The 27,482-nt window shown below is 46.6% G+C and overlaps 1 protein-coding gene across 1 annotated transcript in view; it reads right to left on the bottom strand.

The window, feature by feature from the left end:
- Positions 1 to 27,482, bottom strand: part of PLA2G4F (phospholipase A2 group IVF) — a 178,854-nt gene that overhangs the window by 132,407 nt on the left and 18,965 nt on the right. The window contains exon 3 of the mRNA XM_075330911.1: positions 3,096 to 3,232. Within this exon, the coding sequence (XP_075187026.1) occupies positions 3,096 to 3,232 (137 nt within the window). The remainder of the gene's footprint in view (positions 1 to 3,095; positions 3,233 to 27,482) is intronic.

Raw genomic sequence — 27,482 nt, 5'->3', positions numbered from 1 at the left:
CTTATTTTGAGTTTTTTTCATTACTACCCTATTGGGCTACATTGGGGCAGGTAAGTAGATAGAGAGCACTTACCTGCCCTGCTGTCAGCCCCTCTCCCCCGGCTCAGAGTGGTCATGTGACCGCTCCTGCCGCGATTTTGCTGCTATCGGTCATTTCATGTCAACATGGGCAGGGCCATGTTGACATGCAAATCTGGAAACAGCATGTCGCCTCCCTGCTGGGTTGTACAGTGCGTGGAGTCCCCGCCCCCTTCCCTGCACCCTCCCACACATTCCCCCGCACCCCTTACTCTCCCCGCAACCTCCCCCTGCACTGCTGTGGGGTCCGTGACCTCAGAAAGGGGCCTGGCGGTGGCTGCCGTGGTGTCACCGCCAGCACCGGACCCCTGCTCAGGATCGCACATTCAAATATACCGGCATCACAGATCACAGATGCCGGTATATTTGAAAGCGCTGATGAGAAGGAACGCTGCTTCTCATCACTGTCCCGCTGTCTGTGCTCTCTTGAGCACAGCGGTGACGTCACTACTGTGCTGATATGTCCAGAGCACAGACAGCGTGCGAACGGGCAGGAGCGGCGGGAACAGAGGACGGGTGAGTATGTACTCCCTACATGTGTTCCGTATGGGGGTAGGGAGGTCGGTACAGAGCGCCATGTGTGCGTGCAGACCCTGATGTGTGTATGCGGTGCAGACCCTGATGTGTGTATGCGGTGCAGACCCTGATGTGTGTATGCGGTGCAGAGCCCGATGTGTGTATGCGGTGCAGAGCCCGATGTGTGTATGCGGTGCAGAGCCCGATGTGTGTATGCGGTGCAGAGCCCGATGTGTGTATGCGGTGCAGAGCCCGATGTGTGTATGCGGTGCAGAGCCCGATGTGTGTATGCGGTGCAGAGCCCGATGTGTGTATGCGGTGCAGAGCCCGATGTGTGTATGCGGTGCAGAGCCCGATGTGTGTATGCGGTGCAGAGCCCGATGTGTGTATGCGGTGCAGAGCCCGATGTGTGTATGCGGTGCAGAGCCCGATGTGTGTATGCGGTGCAGAGCCCGATGTGTGTATGCGGTGCAGAGCCCGATGTGTGTATGCGGTGCAGAGCCCGATGTGTGTATGCGGTGCAGAGCCCGATGTGTGTATGCGGTGCAGAGCCCGATGTGTGTATGCGGTGCAGAGCCCGATGTGTGTATGTGGTGCAGAGCCCGATGTGTGTATGCGGTGCAGAGCCTGATGTGTGTATGCGGTACAGAGCCCGATGTGTGTATGCGGTGCAGAGCCCGATGTGTGTATGCGGTGCAGAGCCCGATGTGTGTATGCGGTGCAGAGCCCGATGTGGGGCTGTTATTTGCAATGCTGTAGTGATAACAGGTCAGTGCTCGGGCAGAATATACTGACAGGGAATGTGTGTGCAGGGGGCAGGCAGGGGGCAAGGCTGGACACTGGGGTGGGGCTGGACAGTGAGGCCGGGCGGTGCCAGCTGTGACTGGGAGGTGTGGCACAGGAAGTGGTCAGTTTGCTTGTGCTGAATGTAAATGTGGCGCCCTGGACAAGCCAGGACGTCACAGGTACTGCAACAACAAACCCCCACCCCGGTTAGGCACACCAGCCACACACACACAAATCCTTGTTGCCTCCCTCCTGGGGCTGATGTCCACACCAGGTGGGGCGGAGCCAGGTGGTTGGCTCCTCCCACCGAGGAGTTCACAGTCTTGGAGGCGGGAAAGAAGGTCATATAGTGACAAGGAGTGGAGTAGGAGAGTTTGAAGCTGAAGGAGGTAGTAGTGGAGGAGCAGACTGACCGTGTCCGGGTACGTGGCCCGGGCACATACAGCAAGGTTGGCAGACGGTGGTGACCATCTGCAGGAGAGGCAGATTGACGCACAACCGTAAGGACCGGGGACGGGCGGTGGCCCGCTGGTACCGGACCGAGGAGCGAAGAGAAGCCAGCACCATCCGGCAGGGCCTACGGACCCCGACCAGGCTAGGAGTCGCCGTTAAACCGGTCAAATCCGTCAGCGACGGGAACCTCCTGGGTTTACCAGCAATAAAGACCCGACTGAAGGCAACCGTCCAAACCGTGAGGGAGAAAAAGCTACCAGGGCCAGAGCCTGCGGGCAACAAAAGGGCTCCCTTAGCCAACACACCGCTGGGGAGCGGGCTATCAGTGGGAAGCCATTGGGGCCGAGAACAGAACACCGGTGCAGGGAGAGACAGTTACCGCCAACCTACCGGGAGTGACCGCCGCAGCCGTCTGTGGGACTCGTCCATCCAGCTGTTTGTTTTACCAGAGACTCAGTGTGCGTTACTGGCTGAGTAAGTACCACCGTGCCATCTGGCACTGCGCTGCCCCGCGACCCTGCACCTGGCCAGACCCCGCAACCCACCTTTCAACCTCAACTACCGGGCCCCAGGACCACCAAAACCCCCCCTACCCACGGAGGGGAGAAAACATCTCAGCTGCTCCCCGTCAACGCTCCCGGGATCCCCGTACAGAGCAGCGGTGGTGTCCCAACCTCACCACAAACCGTGGGTGGCGTCACGAACCGACATCCCAAACCCCAACAAACCACCCTTTTCACTCACGGGCGAGGAGCGCCGCTCGAGTCCCCGGATCCCGCCCACCGCTCGAGCCACCGAGCAGCAGCAGCGCCAGACCCGAGCATGGTGAGCGCAGCGTCCCCTCCCCGCCCGCGACATAAACAGAGAGCTGCAGAGAAAGGGTGAGTTCAAGAGGAACAAAAGTTAGAAAACAAAAAATAACAATGTAGGGGTGATTTATATGACAATACAGCACAGATTAGCTTAAACTCAAACATTTTTGTTATGTCGGACAACCCCTTTAACTGTGCAACAACTTGGGTTCTCTCCGATTGAAAATAACTCAGGTAAGTGCTCCAAAGCGAGCCAGAAAATAATGTGCACTACAGCTCAATCCTATGCAATTAATGAAGTGATAGGTACATTGCAATAAAAATACTATACAACCATCTAATTCAAAGTAACTACACCAGACTCAAAAGGTCTAAGATCTATTTAAAAATGTATGCAATTTCTATTTTGAAATGTGGTGACACATCTGCTTTAAGTGACGGTGATCTTACCTTCACTGCACTATGAATCCGGTAATTAAAGGTTTCGTTCCATTCAGGGTCTGAGGAGTTATACACAACTTTTGTCCTGAAAGGCATCGGGGATGCAGTGGGAAGTCTCAACTGAACATAGCAATCTGCCTCGGACACTAAGAACAGTAAAAAGGAAAAAAAAAACACCAAGAATTCAGAAGGGATAAATAAGCTATGGGCTGTGGATGAATAACTGAAGATGTAGAAGCAGATGCATTCCAAGAATGCCTTGGTTTTCATTTTTTTAAACTTGTTTTTAATAATGTTATGCATATAATAACACTAAAAAGAAGGATATATGTGAGGTTATAAAAGTAAGGTAAAGATGATTATAATAATACAAGGCATTAATTACAATTCTTACTACGGTAGTATAATTTATGCATGTCAAAAACACACAACAAAATAAATAAATACATTAAAAAAAGCGATTATGGAAGTGTGCCTTTCTCTATTCTAGACTCTCCAGGCAGGAAGGCTATCAAGCTTACCCATGTGGCGAAGAACTTCTACAAACAATTTAAAAAGAGAAAATATTTTTCTAAGAATAATTTTTGTCATGCTTGATTAGCTAAATTTGGAGAATAATATTTTTTTAAACTTTATTTATTTATTTAATCGTATGAATGTATACCTTACCATCATATAAAAATAAACACCAGACAATAGACAGTGATTGAAAAATATCAAAAGGATAAAAATCAAATTTGAATATCAAGATTTTCTATATATGCAATAGCGTTATCATTTACAGTATAGAAATCCTTCTTGTCACCATGGTAGGATCTCAGGGGGCTCCTCAACAATGTGCTGGATAGTGCGACCATCTGCTCCACAGTCACAGGTCGGAGAGTCATATTTTCCCCACTTATACATAAAATCTGCACAGACGCCAAAGTTTGTTCTGATACGATTTAGAGTAACCCATGTTTTCCTTGGTAGATTGAAGCCTGGTGGAGGGTTTTGTAAATTAGGGAACATTTGGGGATCACCGTCTACTACATTGACCCAAAGTACTCGCCATTTCTCCTCTAAATTGAAGTTTTGTTCATGCAAGGTGATTGCAGTTCGGATGGGTGGATGTCTTGTTTTCAATCGTTGTATTGTAACATCTCTGATATTTTGGTGTATTGGAAGTTTTTCATTATTCACTACTTTAGTGTATTCTTTAAGTAGGAGCTTCTGTCTTCTTAGATTTGCGGGTGCGATATGACCCAGCACAGGTAACCAGGGAACAGGTATAGGTCTAATAGCACCAGATATTATACGCATAGAGTTGTTCAGCTGAGTGTCAATTAAGTTTACACGACAGCTATTTATCCATGCTGGAGCACAGTATTCTGCAGCAGAGTACACCAGGGCAAGAGTAGATGTTCTCAAAACAGATGTTGCCGAGCCCCAGGAGGATCCACAAAGTTTCTGAATAATATTATTACATGCTTTCAGTTTCTGTGCCAATTTATCCAGATGGGATTTAAAAGTTAGACTTCTATCAAGGGTTACACCTAAGTACTTAGGATTGAAATTGTGTTTAACAGGTTGGCCTTCAAATTGTACTTTAAGTTCAGTCTTGGCACTTGCATTGTGTAAATGAAAGCAACAAACTTCTGTTTTTGATGGGTTAGGTTTTAATCTCCATTGTCGGAAGTACTTTCCCATTACACTAATATCTTTTGTAAGAACATCCTCTGCTTCCTCTATTGTTTTGCTTACCATAGCAAGTGCCCAGTCATCGGCATATCCAAATTTCCGTGACACTGTTTTAAACTACTAAATTTATATGTATGCGTTTCCTAGAGTCCTTAAACTCTTTAGGTTCTACTGAACCAAAGAGACCCAAATGTATGTTAAACGGCACAAAATTGGTCCGATGCTTCAAAGGAAAATGTTATACTCCGTGTATGGAAGTGTTTTTTTAATTTTTTTTCAAAGGGAGTATTCTTGTATGGAAGAAAGGCCTGGCATTCTAGTCCTGTATTTATGCCAAGAAAACTTGATGGAGAGTACAATCAAAGGAATCCAATGTAGTGCTGGAAGATGCACACCTAGGTCAGGAGGCACTCAAGTTACTGGGGAAGAGCCAATGGTCGATTAGAGTATGATCAAGTCTCACGATGAGCCAGGATCAAATCCGTAAGGTCATCTTGGTGCTGATGTCGTTTGGTCAAAAGGCAAGATCAAAAGCTGCAAAGATATCATAAAATTTTGGAACTTGGAATGTATGAACCATAAACCAAGGTAAACTCAACATCGTCAAAGCTGAAATGGATAGAACAGGACATGACTTACTCGGAATGAATGAATAGGCGGGCTTTACACACTACGACATCGCAGGTGCGATGTCGGTGGGGTCAAATTAAAAGTGACGCACATCCGGCATCGCATGTGACATCGTAGTGTGTAAAGCCTAGATGATACGATTAACGAGCGCAAAATCGTCATAATCGTATCATCGGTGCAGCGTCGGCGTAATCCATAATTACGCTGACGCGACGGTCCGATGTTGTTCCTCGCTTCTGCGGCAGCACACATCGCTGTGTGTGAAGTCGCAGGAGCGAGGTACATCTCCTACCGGCATCACCGCGGCTTCCGTAGGATATGCGGAAGGAAGGAGGTGGGCAGGATGTTTACATCCTGCTCATCTCCGCCCCTCCGCCGCTATTGGCCGCCTGCCGTGTGACATCGCTATGACGCTGCACGACCCGCCCCCTTAGGAAGGAGGCGGGTCGCCGGCCAGAGCGACGGTCGCAGGGCAGGTGAGTGCATGTGAAGCTGGCGTAGTGATAATTTTCGCTACGCCAGCTATCACACGATATCGTACCTGCGACGGGGGCGGGGGACTATCGCGTGCGACATCGCAGCATCGGCTTGCGATGTCGCAACGTGCAAACCCGCCCTTAGAGTCAAATAAACATTGGGCTACCACTCTGGTAATAATAACCAAATAAGAAAAGGCATCGCTTTTACTCTCAACCAAAGATTGTCCGGCATTGTCCTGAAGTGCAATGCAGTCAGTGATAGAGTTATCTCAATACGTCTTCAAGGAGAGCCAATCCATGTCACCATTATACAAGTCCATTCACTAACAACATATGCAGAGGAGGACGACGTTTAATTAATATACAATCAAGTTCAAGAAGAAATCTACAAGACGCCAAAACAAGACAGACACTCATTATCATGTGATACTTGAATGCCAAAAATGGGCCACGGCAAAATGGAACAGTTTTTGAAAATTTTGGACTTGGTGAACGAAACAAGGCTGGAGGAAGATTCATTGACTTCTGTACAAAAAATCAACTGTCCATTAGGAACATCTTTAAAAATCATAAACTGAGACTCTACGCATAGACATCACGGAATGTGGCCTCTAAGAATCAGATTCATTATTTATGTATTAGCCAAAGATGGATGTTGTCAAGAAAACAAGGCCAGGAACTGACTGTGGAACTGATCAGGAACTTTTGACAGCAAAGATTATAGTCAAGCTGCACAAAGACTAGACAACAGGTCGGTCCCACCTTCGATTTAGTGTTTTGTTTTTGTTTTGTTTTTTAATGGTCTGCACAGCCGATTTATATCAGTGTGGGGAGATAGGAGATAAGGTTTGCACACCAGTGACTATGTAAGGGGAATACATGAAATAGCAGAAACTGCTGTGTGAATACTGACTTGAAAAATCCAATAGCTATATGTAAGAGTGAAAATGTGAAAAATGGAATCTGCATTACTGCCATGAACATATGAATCAAGAGAAATTTAGCTACTGAATTGATCAATGCAATAGAGCCCCAACACTACGCCAAAGTATTTCTCTACGTTGGGGTCCCTAGCTTGTGTGTGTCCTCTCATGCAGTTAAAAAACGTACCGTGTATGGGAAGCCTAGACCCAGGCTATATACGCGTATAATGTGGACTGGCAATAGGTGTGAGTGGGGAGGGTTCACAAACGATAAACTACTAACAAATAAGGAATAACGTTTGGAACACCATTCTAAGTCTGAACTGGGTGCAAAAACCTAAAAAACTGGTGTCCATACCTTATCTCCCCATAGTGATGTTTTTTTAGGTTTTTGCACCCAGTTCAGACTTAGAATGGTGTTCCAAACGTTATTCGTTATTGTTAGTAGTTTTTCGTTTGTGAACCCTCCCCAACCACACCTATTGCCAATTCATATCATACGCATAAATAGCCTGGGTCTCAGCTTCCCATACACGGTAAGTTTTTTAACTGCATGAGAGGACACACACAAGCTAGGGACCCCAACGTAGAGAAATACTTTGGCGTAGTGTTGGGGCTCTATTGCATTGATCAATTCAGTAGCTAAATTTCTCTTGATTCATATGTTCATGGCTGTAATGCAGATTCCATTTTTCACATTTTCACTCTTGCATATAGCTATTGGATTTTTCAAGTAAGTATTCACACAGCAGTTTCTGCTATTTCTTGTATTCCCCTTACATAGTCACTGGTGTGCATACCTTATCTCCCCATAGTGATGTTTTTTTAGGTTTTTGCACCCAGTTCAGACTTAGAATGGTGTTCCAAACGTTATTCCTTATTGATTTCTATCAGTGGACACGTATGAAAGAAATTAGTTAAACTTGTCCAAAACTAAATCATAGAGCATCACTCCAATTCAACAATCTTCAACCTTATCTCATGATTTTAATCAAGAGATACCCAGAGTATATCGATGCAATATAAAAAATTACATTATATATTTATATAGTTATTATAAAATTATATATTATACACGCCTCTTTGTGAAGAAGCTATTGCGAAACGTACGTCAAAGTGGAAGGACGGGTACCTTCACACCGAGGTAATGAATACATGTCAGATTTATTGTCAGATTTGCTTCCAATGTAGTTGCGCTTTCACATATATTTGTGCATTATGTGATTAGATGTACGTGTATAGATGCGGGCATTGCCATATATACTTTACAAGCACTTAACAGTATTTGGTCTCACACGTGCACTCAGTGATTTATAACAGGTGTGCTATTCTAGTCACAAATATACTGCACATCGCTACAGAATAGGTGAATTTTCACTAGCATTAATATACTTTATATATAGAATAGTTGCTTCTGTGCATGGTGATATGCTTAATTTATAAACAGTTGGTGATGCCCATTCACGTTGTCATAGTGATTATACATTTTTAACGTGGTTTATGTAGGGGATTACAATCGGTTTGACTGTATTAACAGCATTGCGTACTGATAGGTAACAATTTTTTTACATTTAAAAAAAACTGTTACATTGCTGCTTATGTTGTCCAATTTTTTGATGTTCCTGTACATGATAATATATTTAATCTGTGGACAACTGACAACGTGAAGGGGCGCTATCACTGTAAATTGCATATATTTGTTAATATCTCATACTAGTGATAATGTTTAGTTGGATGATGTTAGCGGTGCTGCGCTTATATAGGTGAAAGCTTTGTTATACCGTATATGAATGAAAAATCGCAACATTGCCGCTTATATTATCCAAATTCAGGATTACTGTGTGCACATAGTTATATTTAACACATAGTTGATAGTGCACATTTACGTCATTATAGCAACTAAACTATATGTGGCTAATATGCTTTAGGCTAATCATAATATTGGAAAGTATGAACGGTATTGCGTATATATAGGTGACGGCTTTATTATACCCTCATATAATCAAGAAACCACCGCACCGCCGCTTATACCGTCCAATCTTTAATAATTTTGGCAATAGTATTGACACTTATGTGGCATACATCTGTTATGCTTGTATTAATGTTTGTAGACATAAAAGTCTTGAATAATTGCGTTTAATCTGACTAACATAGCTACGTGTGCTTAAATTAGAGGCATATTTTCCGTCCTTCAAAAGGTGTGTCTCCCTGTTATTTTAATGTGTATTTAATTGTTTAATAAAGTTTTGGGTTTTATCCAAAAAAAAGCTCATTGAATTTTTTATATTGCATCGATATACTCTGGGTATCTCCTGATTAAAATCATGAGATAAGGTTGAAGACGTATGAAAGAAAGCCTGAGGATCTATGGACACATATAAAGACTATTATTACTGAAGTAGCCAGAAAGACAATAAATAAGAGGTAGAAGAGACCCCAGAGCCATAGTTAAAAGAAGAGATCCTAAAGATCATTGAAAAAAGACTAATGCAAAACGTAACTAGCAGGACACAGACAACATCAGTAAAAGACTAAAGAGAGCCATTTAAGCAGACAATAAAACTTTATTACCAAGCGATGTGTAAAGAGAGAAAATAAAATCTGAAGGACAAGACTAGGAAGTCATTACGAAAAGATCAAAGAGATATGACAAAAGTTTCACCCAAGACTAGGAATCTTGAAATATATCAACAGGAACAATCTACAGTAACTGAGCCAAAACAGATCAAGTAAAGATGGAAAGAGTGCACTAGGAATTTCTACAAGAATGGCTCAGTGATATGGGAAGAAACAGACTGGAAATTATAGTGAACCAAACATCTTGAAAGGCTAAGTAGTTGCTGCTATAAAGCTCTAAAGCTCATGTCAATAAACAAAGCACCTGGATGTGAGAACATAACACTAGTAGAGCTGATCGAACTCCCCAAAAACCGGGACCGGCAGATCACTGCCAGATTTTAAAAAAAGAGTCCGATCAGCTCCGAAATGCGGTGCCCATATATGGGGACAATGGGGACTGGAATCCGGAGAGTAAAAATGTTTGTGGAGGGGGCAGGGGGGTAGGAGCATGCGCTGCATACTCATCGAGGCGCTGTCATGGCAGCACACTCCTTCCGGGTCACGCTTTTCCCTTCCGGAGCCAACAATTCAATATTCACTACTTTGCCCCCCCTCCAGCGTGTGTAATTGGTTGCAGTTAGACGCGCCCCCATCCTGAGTGTCAGCTGAGTGCAACCCATCAAATGTGCCAGGACGGCTGGTGGGCGGGGAAAGCAGTGTATCCCTCGCAAGTGTGACTCTGGCTTTTTTTTTTTTAATTTAAATAAATAATTAATGAAAAAAACTCGACGTGCGGTTCCCCCTAATTTTCATCCCAGCCATGATAACGCCGGCTGGGGGCTGGTATATTTTCAGCCCGCTGCCACCTGGTATTGCCGCATCTATTAGATGTCACAATCCCGGTGTGATACCGGCCCTTCCCGTTGGCCTGGTATGGTGCCATTCAAGGTAATAAGGAGGTTAATAGGAGCGCACAGCTGCTACTAAACCCTAGGTTTGTGATGGCACAGGCATCTATCAGATACCTGCATCACAAACCTGTAAGTGAATGTAAATAAACACAGGCACAGAGAAAAATCCTTTATTTGAAATAAAGCACAAAATGTGCCCTCCTTCACCACTTTATTAACCCCCAACACCCTGCAGGTCAGGCATAATCCACACGAGGTCCCACGACGACACATCCAGCTCTGCTACATCTCAGAGCGAGCAGCCATAGAGAAGACCGCCAGCTCTGAGTGGAGCCTATGACTGAGCCGCAGAAAGCGATGACTGCAGGTAGATACTGTCACAGGTTGGGGGCGTGTCTGTCTGCAACCAATCAAAGGAGAGGACGGCCAGTGGGCGGGGAAAACACAAAGCTGTGTGTATGCGATGGACAGTACAGGAAGTGAATGCGCGACCTGGAAGCAGTGTGCCGCCATGACACCGAGTCTCGGTAAGTATGAAACTCTCACTTATTTTTTCTTTTATTTTTACTTTAATTGCCGAATCCGGATCATGCAACTGGAATCCCGTGCCCGCGTCCGGCACCCAGATAGCGTTGAAACCGAGCGCATCCGGACTTTTACAGTCCGGATCCACTCAGCTCTAACTACTAGAGCTAACAATGTATTCTGAAGCAGCAGTTAATGTCATTACAAGCCTGTGTCAACAGAGATGGAAAACTGGTAAATGGCGCAAGGATTGGACAAAACCTGAGTTTATTCCTATTCCGAAGAAGGCAGATTTACTGTACAAACAATCGGAGTATTGCACTCATGCCAGCAAAATACCACCAAAGATCCTACAGAGACTGCTACAGTTTTACTTTGACAAAGAGCTGCCAGAGGAACAAGCAGGATTCAGAAAAGGCCGAGGAACAAGAGATGTAGTTGTTATGATGAGAAGAATAATAGAAAAGGCCAAAGGATATAACAAGGAGCTCTATTTCTGCTTCATCAACTACAGAAAAGGCTTCGGCTGAGTTGATCAGCAGAGACCTTGGAATACCATGAAGGGTATGGGTATGACTGCTCATCTGATCAGTCTCATTAGGAACCTTTATATTGACAAAAAAGCAACACTCTAAACAGAACATGATGACACGGCATGGATCAAAGTAGAGCGAGGTGTCAGACAAGGCGGCATCCGATCACCATTGCTCTTCAATCTACACACAGTAGCTATTCTCAGGAAGGATGGACTTGCCGAAAAAGAAAGAATCAAAATTGCTGCATGAATCATGAACAATCTTAAATACAAACGATACAACACTGATAGCAACAAGTGTAGATGGAATTTATTACATTACTTATTATGAACCTCTGAATTGTAAAGTGCTGCAGAATATGTTGGCGCTATAGAAGATTATTATTATTACAGAGAGTCAAGATGGAAAGCTAGAATAAGGGATTCCTACTTAATACAAAGACAACAAAACTATTGACTACTGCCAGGTGCGACTGGGACATATTGGAGATGGAAGGCGACAAACTAAGTTGTAAATGACATTGTAAGGGGGTAGTCAGACCCCCGAGCCGGGAAAGAGAATTCCCCCCTGAAGACGCCACATGGTGTGGTGGCAAATGTTGACAGTGATGATAAAATGTTACCTGCTGTGTTAGTTAATATACGGTGTTCCCACTAGGTGTCAGTGTAGAGTAGTGGTTCCCCTGGTAACAGTGGCAGGGAAGGAGGGGCAGGGCAGCCTAGGTGGGGATAGGTTCTGAATGCAGGGCAGAGAGCTCAGTCGGAGGTGACGGGGCAGAGTGTAGGAGTGGGTGCTGTGGCAGGGGAGTGGAGGTCAGCAGGAACGCCTGAAAAAGTGACCTTCGGAATATGGGAACGCCCGTAACGGAAAAGCAGAGTAAACCCTTGAGTGGAGAAGTCGGAACTAGTCCGGAGCCGGTAGTGAGTACTGGAGCCGCCCCATAGTCTAAAACAAACCCTAGGATAGGGCTGGACTAAACCCGGGATTGGAGTGCAGCTACCAGGGGGATAACACTTGGCCCCTGCAGGCAAAGGAAAGTGTCTGAAGGAAAAAGGGAACCGTTTGTAAAAAAGGACCTGTAATGTGGAACGTACTGAAGTGAACCTGCTGCAAACAAAGAATGGAAGCTCTATACAATAAATTGGTGTTTGGTTTATCCGCTGCCTGCAACCGCCTCTTTCCTGTGAGTGAAAAGGGAGCTGAAGAGCTGAGAAAGAATGCTGACATGAGTGTGCCCCTGCCATCCACACTCTGCCCCAACAACACACCTGCCTTACTAGTGACGACCGGGCCGGGGGTTAGCCTGCCGCCCTCAGGGCGGGAGACCACGACTACAACCCCTGAGGCGCCCCCTACCCCCGTTACAAACATCAACCAACTAGGATCAATGATCACTCGAAGCAGTGCCAACACTGAAAGTCAATAGAATAGCAATGGGCGAATCAGCTAGTCTGTTTTTTTTTCTGTAGTGACATATGGATACGAAACCTGGATGACCAAGAAACAAGACAGAAGAAGAATCAACACCTTGTGGTGCTGGAGAAGTATGTTATCAATACCAAGGATGGAAAGAAAAAAAGAGAATTTTGTTTACTTACCGTAAATTCTTTTTCTTATAGTTCCGACATGGGAGACCCAGACCATGGGTGTATAGCTTCTGCCTCCGGAGGACACACAAAGTACTACACTAAAAAGTGTAGCTCCTCCCTCCGAGCATATACACCCCCTGGATGACTCACATCTAGCCAGTTTAGTGCAAAAGCTGAAGGAGGACATCCACCCACAAGTAGAGATAGAGTAAAACCCGGAATAACCGGAACCTCTGTCTACAACAACAGCCGGTGAAAACACACGGAACAAGAACTGCCAACAGGCAACAGGGAGGGTGCTGGGTCTCCCATGTCGGAACTATAAGAAAAAGAATTTACGGTAAGTAAACAAAATTCTCTTTTTCTTCATCGTTCCTTATGGGAGACCCAGACCATGGGACGTCTCTAAGCAGTCCATGGGTGTGAAATAAATAGAAACTGAGAAGTAGGCAAAACCTAACTTCACAAATGGGCGACAGCCGCCTGAAGGATGCGTCTGCCCAAGCTCGCATCTGCCGAAGCATGAGCATGCACTTGGTAGTGCTTCGAAAATGTGTGCAGACTAGACCAAGTGGCAGCCTGACAGACCTGCTGAGCCGTAACCTGGTGCCTGAAAGCCCAAGAGGCACCGACAGCTCTGGTCGAGTGCACCCTAATCCCCGGCGGGGGGGGGCACCAGAGAACATTGGTAGGCATCGGATATGGCCGACCTAATCCAACGAGCTAGGGTCGAGGAGACACCACCTTAGGGAGAAAGTCCGGAGACGGACGGAGAACCACCTTGTCTTGGTGAAAAACCAAAAAGGGCGACTCCGAAGAGAGCGCAGCCAAATCAGAGACTCTCCTGAGAGAAGTTAAGGCCACCAGAAAGACCACTTTCTGTGAAAGACGAAACAAAGAAACCTCCCTAAGAGGCTCAAAGGGGGGTTTCTGTAAGGCCGTGAGGACCAGGTTGAGGTCCCAGGGATCCAGAGGCCGCCGGTAAGGCGGAATGATGTGAGATGCGCCCTGCATGAAGGAGCGCACCCGGGCCAGTCGGGCGATACGCCGCTGGAACAACACTGACAGAGCCGAGACCTGTCCCTTAAGGGAATTGAGGGATAGTCCTAGCCGCAGACCGGACTGTAGAAAAAACAGGATGGTCGGCAAGGAAAACTACCAAGGAGCATGGCCGGAAGAACGACACCAGGACAGGAAAATTCTCCAAGTCCTGTGGTAAATCCTGGCCGAGGAAGACTTCCGAGCCTGAGTCATAGTTTTTGGAGATGACCTCGGAAGGAATGCCTGAAGCCGTCAGGATCCAGGACTCAAGAGCCACGCCGTCAATCTGAGAGCCGCAGAATTCTGGCGGAAAAACTGACCTTGTGAGAGACGGTCTGGGCGGTCCGGGAGATGCCACAGCACCTCTACGGACAGACGGAGCAGGTCTGGGCACCAAGCTCGCCTGGGCCAGTCTGGAGCAATGATTATGACCCGACGGCCCTCCATTCTGATCTTGCGCAGGACTCTGGGCAAGAGAGCTAGAGGGGGAAACACATAGGCCAGACAGAGCTGGGACCAATCCTGAACCAGCGCGTCCGCCGCCAAGGCCTGAGGATCGTGGGAGCGAGCCACGTAAACTGGGACCTTGTTGTTGTGCCGGAATGCCATTAGATCCACTTCCGGAGTGCCCCACTTGCGGCAGATTGACCGGAACACTGCCGGATGCAGGGCCCACTCGCCGCTGTCCACGGTTTGATGGCTGAGATAATCTGCCTCCCAGTTTTCTATGCCTGGGATGTGGACTGCGGATATGGTGGACTTGGAGTCCTCCGTCCACTGAAGGATACGTTGAACTTCCAACATTGCCAGGCGGCTGCGTGTCCCGCCTTGGTGATTGATGTAGGCAACTGCTGTTGCGTTGTCTGACTGGACTCGAATGTGCTTGCCCGCCAACAGGTGGTGAAAGGCTACGAGAGCTAGGAGCACAGCTCTGATTTCCAGCACATTGATCTAGAGGGCTGATTCGGACGGAGTCCAAGTGCCCTGTGCTCGGTGGTGGAGAAACACTGCTCCCCAGCCGGATAGACTGGCGTCCGTGGTGAGAATCACCCAGGACGGGGCCAGAAAGGAGCGTCCCTGGGACAGAGAGAGGGGCCGAAGCCACCACTGAAGAGAGCTCCTGGTCTGTGGCGACAGAGCCACTAGCCTGTGCAAGGAAGAGGTCCGCTTGTCCCAACAGCGGAGGATGTCCAGCTGCAGGGGACGCAGATGGAACTGGGCAAAGGGAACCAATGGAAGGCTTCCATTGACGCCACCATCTGACCCAGCACCTGCATGAGGTACCTGATGGAATGACGGCGGGGCCTCAGCAGAGAGCGTACCGCCAGATGAAGGGACTGCTGTTTGACTAAGGGCAGCTTCACAAGTGCCGGTAGAGTCTCGAATTGCATCCCTAGGTACGTAAGTGCCTGGGTCGGTGTCAGAGTGGACTTGGGCAGATTGACAAGCCACCCGAATTGAACAAGCGTGGCGAGAGTGAGCGAGACACTCCGCTGACAGTTTGCACTGGATGAAGCCTTGACTAGAAGGTCGTCCAGGTAAGGAATCACTGCCAACCCCTGGAGGTGCAGAACCGCAACCACTGCTGCCATGACCTTGGTGAATACACGAGGGGCCGTGGCTAACCCGAAGGGGAGAGCCACGATTTGGAAATGTTCCTCTCCGATTGCAAAACGTAGCCAACGCTGGTGTGAAACTGCAATTGGCACATGCAGATAGGCATCTCTGATGTCGATGGATGCTAGAAAATCTCCCTGGGTCATTGAGGCAATGACTGATCGCAGAGATTCCATGCGAAAGTGCCGCACCTGAACATGCTTGTTGAGAAGCTTGAGATCCAGAATGGGCCGGAAGGAACCGTCCTTCTTGGGGACTAGGAAGAGGTTTGAGTAGAAACCTCTGAACCGTTCCGGGCGGGAACCGGTACAATTACTCCGTTGGCCTGAGAGAAGGCGGCGGCTTTGCAGCAGGGGGGAGTGGACAGAAAAAATCTGTTTGGCGGGCTGGAAGAAAATTCTATCCTGTAGCCGTGGGAGATGATATCCCGCACCCACTGATCGGAGACGTGTTGGAACCACACGTCGCCAAAGTGGGAGAGCCTGCCACCGACCAAGGACGTTGCTGGCGCAGCCAGATAGTCAAGAGGAGGCTGCCTTAATGGCAGCGGCTCCTCCGCTCTTCTGAGGACGCGCTTCGTGCGCCAGCTGGGTTTTCGATCCTTGGCTGAGTTAGTGGACGAGGCTGAGGGCTTAGAGGATGACCAGTTAGAGGAACTAAAGGAACGAAACCTCGACTGGTTCCTGCCCTGGACAGGTTTCCTGGTTTTAGTTTGTGGCAAGGAAGTACTCTTCCCGCCAGTAGCTTCCCTAATAATTTCATCCAGTTCTTCACCGAACAGCCGGGACCCAGCAAAGGGGAGCCCAGCAAGGTACTTCTTAGAAGAAGCGTCTGCTTTCCACTCTCGAAGCCACAAGATCCTGCGGATCGCGAGGGAATTAGCGGAAGCCACCGCCGTGCGGTGAGAAGCCTCCAGAATGGCAGTCATGGCATAGGATGAAAAAGCCGAAGCCTGGGAAGTTAAGGCAACCATTTCGGGCATAGAGTCCCTGGTGAGGGAATGCATCTCCTCCAGAGAAGCAGAGACGGCTTTAAGAGCCCACACCGCTGCAAAAGACGGGGAGAACGAGGCCCCTGCCGCCTCATATACAGATTTGGCCAGAAGGTCAACCTGGCGGTCAGTGGGATCTTTAAGTGAGGTGCCATCGGCCACAGATACAACTGTCCGGGCTGAGATTCTAGACACCGTAGGATCTACCTTTGGTGAATGAGCCCACTCCTTGACCACCTCTGGTGGAAAGGGAAAACGTTCATCAGAACTACGCTTTGGGAAGCGTTTGTCAGGACAGGCCCTGGGCTTGGTCACAGTGGCCTGAAAACTGGAGTGGTTAAAAAACATACTCCTTGCTCTCTTAGGTGAGGTAAACTGGTGTTTTTCTACCAGAGAGGCTCGTTCCCCTGACACTGGTGGATTGAGGTCCAGTACGGAATTAATGGACGCAATCAAGTCACTAACATCCGCATCCCCTTCAGATAAATCAATGGGGTACATAGAGGTAGCGTCCGAGCCCACAGTAAAGGCATCCTCCTCGCCCTGCACTTCAGCTCGTGAATCAGAGCCGTGGGACGAGGAAGGAGAAGAGTCCCTGCGTCTCCGTTTAGGAGGACGGGGTCCGTGAACAGGCGAAAAATCCTCTGTGAGCTCTGCAGAGCGAGCCGAAGCAGCAGAGGCGCCCTGAGAAGGGGCTGATGCATGGTCAGCAGAGTCCGGGACAGCTGTCCCATGGAGTCGGCAAAGGACTGGGAGATAGCTTTAGAAAACGATGCTACCCAAGTCGGGGGTTCAGCTACCGGGGCCGGAGCAGCCGGAGGGACCCCTGGGGAGACTCCAGGCTGAGGCACCACCATGTTAGAGCAGGCATCACAATGTGGATATGTGCTCGGTTCAGGCAGTATGAGCTGACATGCAGTGCATATAGAGTAAAGCCTTGCAGCCTTGCTCCTAGTGAGAGACATGCTGCTGAGGTGGAGGTTCTGCAGTAAAGAACACACTCCTTCAGAATGACCCCCAGAGAGTACAAGAAAGTCCACAACCAGAGGTTGTGGCCGTTTTTGTGCCCTCCGGATTCCACAGCTTGGACCCCCAGACAGATGCAGAGCTGCTAGCAGCCAGCGCCGATCAGTGTGTGAACGCTGATAAAATGGCGCCGGAGTGAGGAGGGGGGGGGCGGAGGATTAGTCCAAGAGCGGGAACCGGAGGGCCAAGGGGATATACAGGGGAGGGAAACATCACGTCAGAGAGGAGTGTCCTCCCCTCTGCTGAACGGCCGGTGGGCGGCGCCGCACTGTCCCCCTGCATGACTGACATGCAGGGGCAGTGAAAACGAAACTAGGCCGAAGCCGGGGCCTAAATTTTCCCATGCGGCCGATGAGCAGGCACCCTCGGCGCGGTTCTCAGGAGAAAACCAGAGAACCGGCCGGAAATCATAGCAAAGTGAAATAACACACTCTCCCCACAATAAATGTACAAGGGACCCCACAATAACGTCTCAATACTTAGCTTATGAGACGCAGGGCCAGGTCCCTGAGGGGTGAGCGCTCCGTCCGGCAGGGTCCTGAAAGGGCTGCGGATGGAGACCGGTCTCCTGCAAAGCAGTGAGAACCGTGATGGCTCCCACTTCAAGCCAGAGCCCGAGGGATGGTGAAGGAGCGTGGCATGTAAGGCTCCAGCCTTGTAAATCAACCTTAACAGCACCGCCGACACAGTGGGGTGTGAAGGGACATGCCGGGGGTCCAGTTTGGACCCGCTTTTCTTCCAACTCTTTGAAATCAAAAATCAAAAATCAGATGAGAATGCATGTGTGTGTGACCTCCTGAACACAAAAGCATTGAACTGGCTAGATGTGAGTCATCCAGGGGGTGTATATGCTCGGAGGGAGGAGCTACACTTTTTAGTGTAGTACTTTGTGTGTCCTCCGGAGGCAGAAGCTATACACCCATGATCTGGGTCTCCCATAAGGAACGATGAAGAAATAAACAAAATCGATTTTGGAACAAATCAATCCACACATGTCACTCGATGTAAGGATCACCAAACTATAACTTGCCAACTTTGGACACATCAAAAGAACATCACTAAAGAAGGACATCGTGGTCTGAAGAATAGAAGGAACAAGGCGAAGACGAAGACCAGCAACCAGATGGCTGGATGCAATCAAAATAATGACAGCGAAGACCCTGGTGGACCTAAGTAGACATTAATAAGATTGATCTTCCTACAGAGCGTTTACCCATCAAGTCACCAAGGCTTGAGATCAAGTTGAAAGCCGTTATTATCATAATTATTATTATTATTTGCAGTATGGCTAATATAATTTGGCGTGTCAATATTACATGCCGAGCAGTTCCAACCTGGCATACCGATGAGGTGGCGTAATAGTCAATTGATGTCAAAGGTTATCTGTAGGGACAAAAAGAGTGGTCCCTTGTGATTGTGAAAGAGCCTACAGTGCTATGGAAAGTTTGGTCATTAACCAGTCACGCCCAGTCCACTTTCCATTTTTTCCTACCCTTCTTCCAAGGGCCATTTTTCCGTCAATATTCCCATATGAGGGCTTGTTTTTGCAGGACAAGATGTACTTTGGAATGACACCATTCATTCTGCGCAGACTGTACTGGAAAGTGGGGGGAAAAAACAAATGTGGTGAAATTGCAAAAAAAAAGTATAATTCAAAGATTGGTTTGTTTGTTTGTTTTTTAATTTAACATGTTCACTATATGGTAAAATTAACCTGACAATATGATTACCCAAGTCAGTGCAAGTTCACAGATACCAAATTTGTATAGCTTTACTTTTATCTAAGTGGAAAAAAAAATATATGAAATTGACCCCCGTCAAAAATAAAAAAAAAATAAAAAAAAAATTGTTATTTTGTTGTCATTTTCCAAGACCCGCAGTATTCTCACTTTTCCAGATCTGGGGCTCAATGATGGCTTATTTTTTACATCTTGAGTGGATATTGTTAATTACATCATTTTGGTGTAGATGCGATGATTTGATCACCTATTATTGCAATGGCCAAAAAAACCAAAATTTGGGCGGTTTGACTTTTTTTCCGTTGCGCAGTTTATATTTATTCATTTATATAGCGCTATTAATTCCACAGCGCTTTACATACATCAGGAACACTGTCCCCATTGGGGCTCACAATCTAAATTCCCTATCACTATGTCTTTGGAGTGTAGGAGGAAACCGGAGGACCCGGAAGAAACCCACGCAGATACGGGGAGACCATACAAACTCCTTGCAGATGTTGTCCATTGTGGGATTTGAACCCAGGACCCCAGCGCTGCAAGACTGCAACGTTAACCACTGAGCCACCAAAAGACTGCAGTGCTAACCACTGAGCCAGTTTACCAGTTGCAGTGCTAACCACTGAGCCAGTTTACCAGTTTATTTTTGATAGATCGGGCATTTGGGAACATGGCGATACAAAATATTTATATTTTGTATTCATTTTTTAATTGTTTTATATTCAACTCGGGCAAAAGGGGAGTGATTTGTTTTGGATTTTTTTCAAAACTTTTTTTTTTTCCACTTTTTATTGATTTTACTAGTCCTCTTAGGGGACTCTAATACCTGCACTGTCTGATTGCTTGTGCTGTACAGAGTAGTGCTGATGCACAGCTCTGCACAACACAAATGATCATCTCCTGTAAATGCCTATAATCTCCAATGACCTCACTGCCCCACGTGAGGGGGCAGCTGCCCCACCACCGTGAGGGGGCCGCTGCCCCACCACCGTGAGGGGGCCGCTGCCCCACCACCGTGAGGGGGCCGCTGCCCCACCACCGTGAGGGGGCCGCTGCCCCACCACCGTGACGGGGCCGCTGCCCCACCACCGTGACGGGGCCGCTGCCCCACCACCGTGACGGGGCCGCTGCCCCACCACCGTGACGGGGCCGCTGCCCGACTAACACCCCACCTACTGTCTCCTCCCCAATATCCTATAGAATGTAAGCCCGCAAGGGCAGGGTCCTGTTCTCTCTGTACTAGTCTGTCTACTGTAACTTGTATATGTATTCTGTAAGTAACCCCTTCTCATGTACAGCAATCAATGGTACCTCTATAAATAAACAATAAAAAAATGCCAGTGCTCAACCAGCGTTCACAGGAAGCGAGTCATGACAATGACAGGGGTCTCACACCTGTTATCTGCACCTGTCGCGGGCGGGGAGGACGCCGCTGCTGCTGCGCTCTCGCTAACGCTCGGGTCCGGCGCTGCTGCGATGGCTGCTCGGTGGCTCGAGCGGTGGGCCGGATCCGGGACTCGAGCGGCGCTCCTCGCCCGTGAGTGAAAGGGGGTGGTTGGTTTGGAGGATTTAGTCCATGACGCCACCCACGGGTCGTGGTAAAGATAGGCACCACCGCTGCTGATGACGGGGATCCCGGGAGCGATGGTAAGGAGCAGCTGAGATGTTGTTTTCCCCCTCCGTGGGTAGGGGTTGGTGGTCCCAGGGCCCGGTGATGTTGTGACGGGGAGGCAGGGTTGGCGAGGTGCAGGGTTGCAGGGACAGCGCGGCGCGGTGCCGGATGGCACAGGTGTACTCACTCAGCAAGAAAAAAGAAAAAGTTCAGCTCACAGAGTTGCTGTTCACCGCTATCTGTATGGACCCAGCGCAGGGAAGGCTTGGCTGCCAAATGTACGATATAGGATAAAATCCAGCGCAGTCCTCAGAGTGTAGATTTTAAAATCATCGGCGTTTATTCATGAAAATCCAATAAAAAGATAATGTACAAAGCGGTCAGCAGGAAAATACAGGGGATTACAGGTTATAGGGACCCCATCGAACTACGCGTTTCGACACATAGTCTTACTCATGTTCAAATGAGGAAAGAATGTCGGTTTCCTAAATGGTGTAGCGCACACCCACCGTAATTGCATGCACATGTGGATTACCTCCATGGATTCCATGTACATAGTAAGTGGTTGCAATGCGGTTTTATAGATGAAGACAAAGAGAATGTGAAAAAAAGTGTGGATTAAAAAAGTAATAAAATCACATGATTCTAAACATGTATATCTTTATATTCTATGCATGCAGTGACTATATATTCTGCATTAATATAATATATCATATTTATAAGATTTTGGAAAAATAATCTTTACATCAATAATACAATTATTCATATAGAAATATATTGCAGAATATAGTAAATGCATGCATTGTTCTGATCCATATTCATATGTTAGTCATATACATCAATTATTTGTTATCTATGATGGAGGATTTAATCAAACATATCAAATTTATAACTAACATTATAATAAATATCAAAGAACAATATTTATGTCTAGATAGATGGCTTTCCTATTTTTTTGGTAACATGCACTTAAATTTTGACCAGTCATTTTGTGTTATTATTTATATTTTAAATGGAGAAAATTTGCAATATCATATTTATCCATAAATTTAGATTCATATTTCTATAGAATTATTTTGAAGTCTGCCCCATAAACTACACTATAAGATTCATTATAAAACATTGTAGATTTATTATCCCTCCCCAATTCTTCATCAATCCTAATATCATCATATCAAAGATATAACCATAAATTCATTAATTTCTGGCAGGATTAATAAAAGTACAATATAGTTGTATTACAAGATTATTATAATGGTTCTACATATAGTTCTAATATTAATTGTAGTCTAGTTTATTTCAAAATTCGGCTATTTTATATCCATGTGAAATTAAATAGATTCACTTCATGAGTGGAAGATGTTATTATTTTCATTTAATAATGGATCTTAGATGGAATAAGTAAGTGAAAGTGCAAATTTAATCCATTTTAACAAAGTTATTATCTTGTCAAATGAATTAAAAACTTCAACACCTTCAAAAGAGAGTGCAGTAAGGGGATCTCCACAGCCTCATGAGGTCCTGGCGATTGTTCATACCATAAGGTATTCTAGTTTCAAGGGTGAGGATCCAATATGTTTCTCTATTGAGGAGTTTCCTCCTATGGTCTCCTCCCCGAGTAGGTTTGTATACTTTTTCAATGCCTAGGAACTTGAAGCTGTGGAGATCGCCTCCGTGCACCGTCTGAAAGTGTCTAGACGCAGCTACAGAAACAGCCTGGGGATTAATCGCATCTGAAAGGTGCCGTCTTAGGCTGCTTTCACACCTCCGGTTTTTGCAGTGCGGCACAATCCGGCACTTTGCAGGAAAAACGCAACCGTTTTTTTTTTGCTGCCGGTTGCGTTTTTCCTGCATAGACGTTAATTAGTGACACATTGTGCCGCATGGCCTTGCGTTCCGTCCGGTTTTTGCCGCATCCGGCAGATTTAGCCGATGCGGCAGCCGGATGGAACGTTTCCTGGCACGTTTTTTTGTGCGGCAAAAAAAAACGCACCGCTCCGCATCCGGCCGATGCGGCGCTTTTCCCAATGCATCCCTATGGATGCCGGATGCGGCAAAAAACGCATCCGGCCGTCGCATGCGGTTTCTTCCACTGCGCATGCTCAGTAGCGTGCCGCAACCGGAAAAAAATGGACGGGCCGCATGTAAAAAACTTATGCAAAGGATGCAGTGTTTTCACCGCATCCGTTTCATAGGTTTCACAGCTGGATTGAGCCGCACGGCTCAAACCAGATGTGTGAAAGCAGCCTTATTCTGGTTTTAAGTGGTCCTGTTGTGCATCCTGGGTACTGAAGATTACAGGTAGTACATACAATAAGATAAACAACATGATTTGTATTGCAATTAATAAATTCATTGATATTGAATTCTTTAAGATTTTTAATTGATTTGAAGGTGTGACTTTTTTGTGCATGATTACAGGCTTTGCATTTTATAGCTCCACACCTGAAAAATCCCCTTAAATCCAACCAGTAACCACTATTATGTTTATTATTTTCAGTACCGGTAAAAAGGCTGGGGGATAGGAGATTGCCAAGTGTAGGAGCCTTTCTCGCTATATGTCCTATTCCTCCTTGCATTAGAGTTTATAATTCATTTGACAAGATAATTACTTTGTTAAAATGGATTAAATTTGCACTTTCACTTACTTATTCCATCTAAGATCCATTATTAAATGAAAATAATAACATCTTCCACTCATGAAGTGAATCTATTTAATTTCACATGGATATAAAATAGCCGAATTTTGAAATAAACTAGACTACAATTAATATTAGAACTATATGTAGAACCATTATAATAATCTTGTAATACAACTATATTGTACTTTTATTAATCCTGCCAGAAATTAATGAATTTATGGTTATATCTTTGATATGATGATATTAGGATTGATGAAGAATTGGGGAGGGATAATAAATCTACAATGTTTTATAATGAATCTTATAGTGTAGTTTATGGGGCAGACTTCAAAATAATTCTATAGAAATATGAATCTAAATTTATGGATAAATATGATATTGCAAATTTTCTTTATAGAAAATATAAATAATAACACAAAATGACTGGTCAAAATTTAAGTGCATGTTACCAAAAAAATAGGAAAGCCATCTATCTACACATAAATATTGTTCTTTGATATCAAATTTATAACTAACATTATAATAAATATGTATGATTAAATCCTCCATCATAGATAAATAATTGATGTATGTGACTAACATATGAATATGGATCAGAACAATGCATGCATTTACTATATTCTGCAATATATTTCTATATGAATAATTGTATTATTGATGTAAAGATTATTTTTCCAAAATCTTATAAATATGATATATTATATTAATGCAGAATATATAGTCACTGCATGCATAGAATATAAAGATATACATGTTTAGAATCATGTGATTTTATTACTTTTTTAATCCACACTTTTTTTCACATTCTCTTTGTCTTCATCTATAAAACCGCATTGCAACCACTTACTATGTACATGGAATCCATGGAGGTAATCCACATGTGCATGCAATTACGGTGGGTGTGCGCTACACCATTTAGGAAACCGACATTCTTTCCTCATTTGAACATGAGTAAGACTATGTGTTGAAACGCATAGTTCGATGGGGTCCCTATAACCTGTAATCCCCTGTATTTTCCTGCTGACCGCTTTGTACATTATCTTTTTATTGGATTTTCATGAATAAACGCCGATTATTTTAAAATCTACACTCTGAGGACTGCGCTGGATTTTTCCCCACTCAGCAAGAAAGGTACAAAGTCCTCGGTAAACCAAACGGCTGGATGGACGGGTCCCGGAGCCGGCTGCAGTGTTTCTCCCCGGACAGGTGATGGCGGCTGTCTTTCCCTGCACCTTGAGCTTCTCCTTCTGACTACTATGGGGAGAAAGGGAGAGAGGGAGAGGGAGAGAGGGAGAGAGGGAGAGAGGGAGAGAGGGAGAGAGGGAGAGAGGGAGAGAGGGAGAGAGGGAGAGAGGGAGAGAGGGAGAGAGGGAGAGAGGGAGAGAGGGAGAGAGGGAGAGAGGGAGAGAGGGAGAGAGGGAGAGAGGGAGAGAGGGAGAGAGGGAGAGAGGGAGAGAGGGAGAGAGGGAGAGAGGGAGAGAGGGAGAGAATACACACATGCTGAATGCGGGAGGGGGCGGAGCCGAGCGGGGGCGGGGCCAGGCGCTGAGGATGTCAGTGGAAGTGCTGCGGTCTGCATGGCTGGGGACAGGTGAGTGTATGTGTGAGTGAGTGTGTGTATGTGCATGTATGTATGTATGTGTGTGTGTGCACATGCAAAGTGCGGGAGGGGGCGGAGCCGAGCGGGGGGCGGGGCCAGACGAGGGTGTCAGTGGCAGTGCTTGTCTAAATGGCTGGGGACAGGTGTGTGTGTGTGTGTGTGTACATACATGTGCGGAGTGCGGGAGGGGGCGGGGCCGAGCGGGGAAGTGTCGGCCTCCCTGCACACGTAACCAGCCTAAATATCGGGTAACAGCAAAGCACCCGATGTTTACCTTGGTTACCCGATATTTACCTTGGTTACGGGCCTACACCGCTTAGCGCTGGCTCCTTGCACCGTAACCAGGGTAAATATCGGGTAACCAACCAAAGCTGGTGACGTGTGCAGGGAGCCAGAGAGCATGCGCAGCGAAATCCGACGGATCTCGCTGCTCAAAAAACGTTACATGCTGCGTTCCCCCCGCCCGGCGGTCAGTCGTTCCACGACTGATCAGTCGGGCGGAGGGTGCAACGCAGCATCATCAGTCACAATCCGCTGCTCATACAAGTCTATGGGAGCAGCGGAATCCGCTAAACGGATTCCGTTGTTTACAAGAGCAGCGGATTGTGACTGATAGATTTTAGCGGAAATGTGAACTTAGCCTTAGGCAGTAGCTGTATACCCTCACGGTGTGGGCTGTTGCCTTCAATCAGGAGTTTTACTGTTGTGAAACCCCTGGAGTTCCAGTCACATTCAGATCTGACTATTGTCGGCGGCTCCAAGCCTGGTCGGGGTCCGATGGCCCTGCCTGTGTGTGCTGGCTTCACTTCGCTCCCCGGTCGGTACCGGTGGGCCAACGCCCGACCCCGGTCCTACAGTTCCGTGTTGCTCCACCACTCCTGCAGACGGCCACCACCGTCTGCCAACCTTGCTGTCAGTGCCTGGGCCACAAACCCAGACACCCAAGTGCTCACTCTTCTCACTTCAAACTCCAACACTCAACTTCCACTTTTCCCACCTCCAGGCCTGTGAACTCCTCGGTGGGTGTTGCCAACCGCTTGGCTCCGCCCCACCTGGTGTGGACATCAGACACTGGAGGGAGGCAACAAGGGTTTCTGTTTGGCTGGTGTCCCTGTCTAATGGAGGTGGGGGTGTTTGAGTGTTATCTGTGGCGACCTGCCTAGGCCAGGGCACCACACACCTGTCGGATGATCAGATTAGCTGACGTGAGGAATGATGTGGGCTCAGCGTGTGACACATGACCAATGACGTACCTACAAGTCATTGGTCTTAAAGGGGTTAATCTTCAATGTACAATCAACAGATTCGTTCACATGCATTTCTGATGCTTTTTGCCACAATTTTTAAAAAATGCTTTAAAATCAGTCATGGTTTTGAAATACTCAACAAAAAAAATACAAAAAAAAAAATGTTGTGCGCATACCTTGTGAACATGATTACAGGATATGTTATTATGGTGTTTGAACTTAGATTTTGATGCGGATTCCCTTCAAAATCCACATCTAAAGAAACATTCCCATGTGACAAATGCATTGCATTTTATAGAGCCAGCAGCGAGCTCTTATGTACAAGACTAGAAGGTGGCTCGATTCTAACGCATCGGGTATTCTAGAATTTATTGTGTGGTTAATGTATGATTTTTGTTATATATATATATATATATATATATATATATATATATATATATATATTAGTTGTTGAGTATAGTTACCAAGTGTTTGTGTAGGGCGCTGTAAATCTTCTGGGTGTTGTCTGGGTGTGTGAGCGGGGTTTGTGTGTTGCATTGTTTGTGGAGCGTTGTGTGTGTTTTGCGCGGTTTGTGTGGGGTGCGTGTGTGTGTGTTTTGGAGGGAGGTATGTTTTGTGCAGTGTGTGTGTGTGTTGGAGGAGTAGTCCTGGGGGGAGAGGAGTATAATAGGAGGAGTAGTCCTGGGGAGAGAGCAGGTTAATAGGAGGAGTAGTACTGGGGAGAGAGGAGGATAATAGGAGGAGAAGTCCTGGGGAGAGAGGAGGATAATAGGAGTAGTCGTCCTGGGGAGAGAGGAGGATAATAGGAGGTGTAGTCCTGGAGAAGGAGGAGTCTAATAGGAGGAGCATTCCTGGGGGAGGAGTCTAATAGGAGTAGTAGTCCTGGGGGAGGAGTCTAATAGGAGGAGTAGTCCTGGGGAGAGAGGAGGATAATAGGAGGAGTAGTCCTGGGGAGAGAGGAGGATAATAGGAGGAGTAGTCCTGGGGAGAGAGGAGGATTATAGGAGGAGTAGTCTTGGGGAGAGAGGAGGATAATAGGAGTAGTCGTCCTG

Source organism: Anomaloglossus baeobatrachus, chromosome 12 (genome assembly GCF_048569485.1).
Source record: "Anomaloglossus baeobatrachus isolate aAnoBae1 chromosome 12, aAnoBae1.hap1, whole genome shotgun sequence".
Classification (NCBI taxonomy): Eukaryota; Metazoa; Chordata; class Amphibia; order Anura; family Aromobatidae; genus Anomaloglossus; species Anomaloglossus baeobatrachus.
This window is presented reverse-complemented; position numbering and strand designations above follow the sequence as displayed.